The 7,909-nt window shown below is 61.4% G+C and overlaps 1 protein-coding gene across 5 annotated transcripts in view; it reads left to right on the plus strand.

The window, feature by feature from the left end:
- The window catches only part of DLEC1 (DLEC1 cilia and flagella associated protein), a 90,566-nt gene extending 82,817 nt beyond the window's left edge, over positions 1 to 7,749 (plus strand). For 2 of the 5 annotated variants that reach the window (XM_005222552.5, NM_001193198.3), the window contains exons 25-37: positions 353 to 504; positions 2,205 to 2,323; positions 2,858 to 2,928; positions 3,623 to 3,825; positions 3,905 to 4,015; positions 4,111 to 4,236; positions 4,335 to 4,429; positions 4,598 to 4,682; positions 4,788 to 4,997; positions 6,148 to 6,309; positions 6,987 to 7,140; positions 7,369 to 7,492; positions 7,578 to 7,749. In XM_005222552.5, coding sequence (XP_005222609.2) covers positions 353 to 504; positions 2,205 to 2,323; positions 2,858 to 2,928; positions 3,623 to 3,825; positions 3,905 to 4,015; positions 4,111 to 4,236; positions 4,335 to 4,429; positions 4,598 to 4,682; positions 4,788 to 4,997; positions 6,148 to 6,309; positions 6,987 to 7,140; positions 7,369 to 7,492; positions 7,578 to 7,704 — 1,739 coding nt within the window. In that variant the 3' untranslated portion in view covers positions 7,705 to 7,749. Of the gene's footprint in view, positions 1 to 352; positions 505 to 2,204; positions 2,324 to 2,857; positions 2,929 to 3,622; positions 3,826 to 3,904; positions 4,237 to 4,304; positions 4,430 to 4,597; positions 4,683 to 4,787; positions 4,998 to 6,147; positions 6,310 to 6,986; positions 7,141 to 7,368; positions 7,493 to 7,577 lie in introns of those variants that run through there. The other 3 variants (XM_059879906.1, XM_005222554.5, XM_024983054.2) reach the window with 3 other exon arrangements.
- Positions 7,750 to 7,909: the final 160 nt, after the last annotated feature.

Consider the following 7,909-nt stretch of genomic DNA (forward strand, 5'->3'; position numbering starts at 1 on the left):
CAGTGTCCTTTCTAGTCAGGTTCCTGAGATGGCCATGGCTTCCACTGAACAGCACCCCCTCTTTAGAACACCGCCACCTTCTTGCTAAGGAAGAGGGCCTGTGCACAGGGTCTGGCTTTGATTTGGGATGGGTGGTGGCTGGTGGCTTAGGAGTGAGGGCTCCCACTTGGCCTCGTGGCGGGTGAGAGAGCTGGACCCTGGACCCCAGGCTTGCAGGAGGAGAGTCTCTTAAGGCGGAGTAGGGAGAGACTGCAGGGTGGCTTGTCTGGTTCAGTGCTTTGCTGACACTTGAGGGTTGGGACCTCTTTCCTCCCCGGGGGTGCTGCATCCCCATTCCTGGGTCTCACTGCAGAGTTTATGGAAAGCATGCTGTCCCATGGGAAAGGAGCAGCCTTCTTCCCCCACCTCTCCCAGGGCGTGCTGGGCGCCCACCAGAAGCTCAGCATCGACCTCACTGCCTGTGCCAACATGTGGGGGGAGTACTGGGATAGTCTCATCTGCACGGTGAGCACGGGCGGGCGGGCGGGTGGCCTGGGGCACAGGGACCCCCACCCTGGCCCCCACCTGCAGGCTCACTCTCCTCCAACACCCAGCCCTCAGCCTCACAGGCCTCACCAAGTAGAAAGGTGATGCCCGCTGAGCTCGGGATGGGCCTTTGCACTGGGCAGCAGCCCTGGGATTCCTGCAGGAGGGGTCCCGTGAGCAGAAGAAGCACCAACATCTTTGCCCATGAGGTCCCCTTGAGGCTGGGACCATACTTAGGAGGGCTGAGGAGTCAGATGGGCTGCCTGCCCTGGCCAGAATCTGAGATCCAGAGTGGGCAGTAAGCGTGGAAACGGCATGGCCTCCCAGAGCCACAGCCTCACCCAGGCCTTGGTGAGGCCGTCGTTCATTCCGTCAGCCCATTCATTGACTCCGCCATTCAGCATGAACTGAGACCTTATATGTACAGGTTCCTGTGTGGTCCCCTGGACTGTGGGGGTACCGGGGTGAATAACACAGCAGACCACCCCAGTAGGGAGCTCCCAGTTTAGGATGAAGGGGTGAAATGTGTTCCAAGTCCCATGTCATTTAATTATTGCACAGATTTTCTTGAACTGTTTAGTAAATTGGACAGGTGAGTTATGGTAGTTATTTGCTTTAAACTGTGCTCTATCCAATGACCAAGTGGTGATCACCTTAATATACAGAGTTCTTAACAATAAGAGGGGGTGGCACAAGCATCTCAAGGGGCAAAGGGTCATAATAGGCAGTTCAAGAATGACAGCTAGAGATGGCCGGTGAACATGAAAAGTACTTCATCAGCACTGCTAAAGGGGAAGACCCTGGTGGTCCTGTGGTTAGGACTCGGCATTTCCATGGCAGGGGGCCCGCGTTCAGTCCCTAGTCTGGGAACTAAGATCCATAAGCTGCATGACGTGGCCAAGAAAAAAGAAGCGAGAATGAAAGGCACCCTGAAATACTGGTTTTGTGAGATGAGCAAGGTTTAAAATTGTCGATGGAGGTGCAAGGAAGGGTGCCCATGGGCAAGGGGGGCTGCTGGGAAGTGTGTGCCCTTCAGAGGCACCTGTGCAGGGCGCTGGGGATGCACATTTAAAGTCGCCCCAAGGAAAGAAGTGGATACACGAACAAACAAGTTTCATACCAGGCTTCTTTTTCTTCTCAGCATTGTTTATAATAGAAGGGGAAGAAAGGAGACAGTGTAGACATGTGTCCACCAGGAGAAGATCAGATAAAACGTCAGGCTACATCTATACACTGGGATTCCCACAGCCAGTTAAACAATGCCGTAAACCTTCATTAGTAAAATTATCGTATGTGGTTAAAAGAAAAAGATTACCAAAACGAAAGCATGCCCCCAATGCCCCTCATTTATATGTGTGTTTTATGCACACAAGTCTAGACAGTTCTAACTGAAATACTCACAGCGAGTCATGCTGTGGGGTGGGATAGGATTATGGGTGAAATATAGTCTATGTTAAATTTTTAAAAATAAGTGATTTTGATTAGCAGAGAAAATAATCATTATTTCCATTTAAAAGATGAAGAAATGTCATCCAAAGGGCCATCAGAGGCCAAAGGCCATCAGGGTGGGAGGCAGTGGTCCCGCATGCAGACCCTGGGCTGGCTGGAGGAGGGGATGCGGTGCCTCGGGGACGCAGCGGCAGCGGGGGATGAGGGAGAGGAGTGGTGTGCGTCTGCAGGTGGGAGGCCTGCCTCCAGCAGTCATCCCAGTGCGCATGGCGGTGGTGGGCTGCCCCATCAGCTCCCAGAGGACCACCTACTACACCACTGACCAGACCCAGAGGGAGCCCATCATCAGGTACCACTCCTTCCCCACCTCCCCTCCGCTAACCCCGGAACCCTTTGGCCTCCATCCCGGCTGTCCACACCGACTCATTGCTGCCCAGCTGGCCCAGTGCCACCCAGCCCGAAAGCCCCTGGCCAGGGCTGCCCCAAAGGAGACAGGCCTCAGGGGCATGGCCGTGATCTGCATGTCTCAGAGGGCTCTGGGGGGACAGGAGTGAGCAGTCGGTGTCATCCGAGGTCAGGGCCGCACTCAGGGCCCCTCACTGGGGTTTCTGTGGTTGGCAGGGCGGTTGGAGAGTGGGAAGAGGGGTGACTGGGCCAGTGAGCAGCCCTGGGTCACGGTTCACTGAGGAGCGGTGACTGGGCCAGTGAGCAGCCCTGGGTCACGGTTCACTGGGGGGTGGTGTTGGGGTGGGCCTCCAGCCCTGGGGCTCTGTGACTCCAGGGTGAAGACAGGGTGAGGCTCCTCCCTGCCCAAGCCCCGGCCCTCCTCTCTGAGGTGAATCGGCCTGCGAGGTGTGTGCTGATCCTGGTCCCCTGCCTCCAGGTTCGGCACCCGGGTCTCTGGAGGAGACCCAGTCACCCGGATCCTTCGCCTGAATAATTCCAGCCCCTGTGGTGAGACGCTCATGAGAGAAATTGGGGCTCTTGCTACAGGCTGTGCCAGGTGGGGGCCAGGATGGGAGGGCAGCTAATGGCCCACAGCCTGGACCCTGGAGTCCAGTGGGCCTGAGGTACGGAGAGAGGACCTCAAGGGCTAAGGTGGGGAGTGGCCAAGCCGGTCAGGGGTCGTCAGAGCCACTTCCACCTTGAGGCCAGGACTTGCCTTTGCCTGTGGGACCTGGTGTCTTCCACTGTGCCTGGGCCAGACGCCCGCCCTGGCCACGTTCACTTGGTGTTGGACAGAACTTGCAGAGGACACCTTTTCCTTTCAGCCAGCAGCCCCTGTGCCGCTTGCTGGGAGCTAAAGGATGGAGGGGGAGAAGGCAGGGGCTGCACGGGTGGGAGGAGCCAGGAAGTCAGCAAATAGGCCAGAAGGAAAAGCGGCTGTAGGGAGAGCACAGGGAGGCCTGGCTTTGTGCATTTGGACATGAAAGCTGGTCTTAGGACCCGGAGGACAAGGGGTGATGGAGCCGACGGCATAAGCCTCTAGACGAAACAAGAATTGCCTGGAAGCGACATGGGGAAACGAGGCCCCCACCAGTCTGTCCGGGAGAACTGGTGGCCTCTGGGGCCTGCAGGGAGTGAGGCCCAGGCAGGAGTCGTCTTCTCTTTCCTCACTCCTCACCTCTTTCCCCTGCATCTGCCCCAGACATCCGCCTGGACTGGGAGACCTACACTCCAGAGGACAGGGAGGACCGGCTGCTGGAGCTGCTGGTGTTCTATGGGCCGCCCTTCCCGCTACGTGACCACGCTGGGAATGACCTCCTGTACCCCGAGACCCCGGAGAGCAGCGGCTCCTTCTGGTCCCCAAGTCCCTCTGAGTCTGAGTCCAGCCGTGAAGCCACCCCATCTGTGAGCAGGGGTGGCAGGTGGGCTGCTGGGCCAGGTCAGTGGGTCTCAAGCTGAGCCTCAGCGACTCCCTTGACCATAGGCCGAGGGCAGCTCCAGTGCTGGCGCCCCCCAGAAGATCATCTCAGTCATCCTGCGAGGGCATGAGGGGGTGCCCTCTGACCACCTGTTCTCCATCAGCCCCAAGCAGGTGGTGAGTGGGTGGGGCTGGGAGCTTCGGGGAGCGTCCCCCAAGCAAGGCTGGGGAGGGGGGCGGTTGTCCAGCGCTGAGGCTGCTGTGTCTGCCAGGTGGTCCCTGCGCGGGGCAGCAGCACCATCCACATCTCCTTCACACCCGTGGTGCTGGGCCCTGGCGTCCTGCACAAGGTGGAGTGTGTTGGCTATGCCCTGGGCTTCTTGAGCTTGGACGATGAGGTGAGCACTCTGGGCCTGGGGAGGGCTTCCCCCAACCCAACCCCACCCCACCCCACCTCACCTCTCAGGACTCCAGTGATGGGGCCTGAGCTTGGTAGGTGGAGAGGGAGCTTCCAGGCCGGAGGCGCCGCCTGCAGGACTTTGCCATGGGACCCATGAGACTGGACCTGCATGGCTACGTCAGGCCGGCGCAGTGAGTCCGCAGGGCCGCCTAGCCCGCCTCCTGCCCCTGGTGGGGAGCAGCCTCCTTGGGCGCTGCTGGGGACCAGCCCAGGCCTTGGGAACAAGAGGTGGGCACGGGAGGGCGGGGCCGGCCAGGGGCAGGTGTGGCCCAGAGGCCCGTCCCGCCTGTCACCGGCAGGCTGAGCGTGGACTGGGACTACGGTGGCAGCATGGTGTTCCGGCAGCAGGCCAGCGACCTCATCCCTGAGCAGCCCTGCGCCGGGGTGAGTGTGCAGCCGCCCTGCCCTCCCGCGTCACCCGGGTGCCCCCCACCAGCCCTCTGGGGGCAGAGCCTCACAGTCTGAGTGCCCCCTTCCTGCGGTTGCCAGGTGCTGAGTGAGCTGGTGACCACCCGCCACCTGAAGCTGACCAACACCACGGAAATCCCTCACTACTTCTGGCTCCTGGTCTCCAAGCCCTTCTCCATTTCTCAAGACGGGGCGAGCCGCAGCCACCGGGCCCTTGGCTGGAAGCAGGAGGGTGAGGAGATAGCAGCGAGGGGCAAGCAGCTGGTGCTCCACCCACAGGAGAACATGCTGGTCAGTGGCAGCATCTGCGGTCCCCGCCTGGGGGGGGCACACACTCCTGGGCTGGGAGTCACCTTCCTCTCACGTTCCCGCGCATGTATGTACAGACAGCACGGCCACAGAGTACCCTCCCAGGGCTGTACTCAGACAGACATCGGTAGTATCCAGGCCCCGCCACGCCCTACGCACTCAGGGGCCAACTCCCCAGACAGACAGACAAGACTCCATCCAGCGCACGCGCGCGCACACACCCACACCCACTGTCCCACACACCCACAGTCCCACCCCCCACCCCCGTCTCACACACACACCGTCCCACCCCCACCCCCGTCTCACACACACACCCCACCATCCCACACCCACCGTCACACACACACCCCACCATCCCACACCCACCATCACACACACACCATTCAGCACATATACACCATCCCACACACAGCCACCATTCCACACACCATCCCACACACACCCACCGTCCAGCACACCTTCTGCACAGGGGTCTCCACACGTAGATAAGCCCAGACCTATCAGAGCACACACTCAGGAGCCCTGGATGCACCAGTCTGCCATCTCCTCTGCCCGCGTCCTGGTCCTGAGAGCACCACGTAGCACAGACCCTCCCCGTCACCTGCCCTCTTGCAGGGTTTCATCACTGTCTTTCCATAAACATAAGGCACACTGTTCCCAGGAACCCCCCTCCAGAGATGAGAAGAAGGCCAGGGAGTAAACTTGTGGAGCTAGGTCCACAGACCTGGGTTTGGGAGCCACGTGTCCAAGGCCCTTCCCGTGAGGCCTGTGATACCTCAGCCCTCTCCCCACAGCCACCAGGGTGACCCCTGAGCAAGGCTAAGCTGACTTCGTGTCCCACGCTTGAAACTCAGCTGGGGCCCCTTACTGCCCTCAGGACAGACACAGGCTTGCCCTGGGCCTGCGGGCTTGCACACAGCCCTGGTCACCCGAGGGGAGGACAGCTCCATTCCTCTGGCCCCTCAGCTCCTGACAGCTGCTGGGCATGGAGCAGGGCCTGCAGGCCATTCTGGGTCACAGGCTGAGAGGGGACCAGGCCGGGCCTGCAGGAGGGAAGGGTGGAGCCCCAGGTGGGCAAGCTGTTGCCCGCCTCCAGCAGCCTGAGGTGACAGCTCGCCCACAATCTGCTCAGGTGAACGTGTCCTTCTCGCTCTCCCTGGAGCTGCTGTCCTATCAGAAGCTCCCGGCTGACCAGATGCTGCCCGGAGTGGACATTCAGCAGAGCCCAAGTGGAGAGAAGCAGATGGTGTTCACACAGAACCTGCTGCTGGAATACAGCAACCAGACCTCACAGGTGAGTCCCCAGCCTGGCTCACGTGTTAAAGAGGGGCACCGGGCTGAGCTCTGCTCAGGTGGAGTCAACGGAGGACTGACCCCAATCGTCTGGCACGTGGAGAGATGGGGTCATCTCCATCCTTACCGGCCTCGGGAGCTCAGAGCCAGGTGGGGTGCTGGAGGGTGCAAAATCAGGGAAGGCTTCCTGGAGGAAGAGGCGGCACGTGAAGCCTGCACATTGTTTAATGGAGAAAGCGGGGGACCAGGCCAAGGGAGTGGCCTGACGATGCTGACAGCAGCTGAGGGACGCCTCTGGGGCTTGTCTGGGACTGTGTGCACCAGGTGAGAAAGCCATGGGCCTTGTCCTGTGGGCTGTGACAAGCTCCACACTCCAGCCCCACAAGCTTCTGAGGGGAGAGGCCAGGGGGAAAGGTGAGAGGGCCCAGAGCCCAGGAGGAGCAGAAGGCTGGATAAGGGGGGCGGGGTGAGGCAGTGAGGTGAGGCAGTGAGGTGACCCGGGCAGGGAGTGGAAACCACAGCGCTGGATCAGGGGAGGAGGGAGCAGACAGCGCCTCCTGGCCGCTTTCCTCCCACCAGCGGCGGTGCTGCCTGTGGGCTCCTCAGAAGCTGCTGGGTGGAGGGCTGGCAGGGTCCCGCGTCCCTGCTGCTCCCCCAGGTGGCCGGCTCTGTCCCCAGGTGGTGCCCCTGCGGGCCGTGGTGGCCGTGCCCGAGCTGCAGCTCTCCACCAGCTGGGTGGACTTCGGCCCCTGCTTCGTGAACCAGGGCCGGGCCCGGGAGGTCTACCTCATGAACCTGAGTGGCTGCCGAAGCTATTGGGCTGTGCTGACAGGTGTGTTAGACCCTCCTCCCCAACTCCGCTAGACTGAGACCCCCAGGAAGGGGCCTGTGGCCCTGTGCTGATAGGCCAGACCCCCTGGGAGTTGCTGCGCTGACGGCCACTTCCCCCATCGGAAGTGGTCCCCCCCGGGGTGGTGGGCAGCAGCAGAAGCACCAGGAGGTGGGGGTCAGTGCCGTAGGTGGTGCGTGGAGCTGCCTGCGCGTCCTCCCCATCCTGCAGGCCAGCAGGAGCCAGACAGGGACCCCGTGGCCTTCAAGGTGTCCCCAAGCAGTGGGCTGCTGGAAGCACGACCAGTCAACGCACCCCCCACCTCTGTCACCCTCCAGGTTTCCTTCACCGCCAGGTATGGCCCCCCACAGCCTGGCTGGCGCTGCCCCCCAGAGCCCTGGGCCAGTACCCCTCCTGATTTGAGCCCCGGCTTCCCACAGGAGCTGTGAGCTGTACGAGTCCACGCTGGTGGTGGAAGGCGTGCTCGGGGAGAAGCCGTGTACCCTGCGGCTCCGGGGCCGCGGCTCATATGACGAGAGACATGCTTCACCCCAGCACCAGCTCTGAGGCTCTGCCCTCAGCCCCCAGTCCCGGAAATAAACGTGGCCCGGAGCTCTGGAGCGGTTTACTGGGCATGGGCCTCTGCTGGGGGACCTCTGAACGGCTCCTGGGATGGAGGGACCCCTCCAGGCCTGCGCCTTGTCCTCAGGGCTCATCCGAGGGTGGGTCCGCCAGGCGGAGACCAGGGCACTTAGTGTTCAGATGGAGCAGA

Source organism: Bos taurus, chromosome 22 (assembly GCF_002263795.3).
Source record: "Bos taurus isolate L1 Dominette 01449 registration number 42190680 breed Hereford chromosome 22, ARS-UCD2.0, whole genome shotgun sequence".
Taxonomy (NCBI): Eukaryota; Metazoa; Chordata; class Mammalia; order Artiodactyla; family Bovidae; genus Bos; species Bos taurus.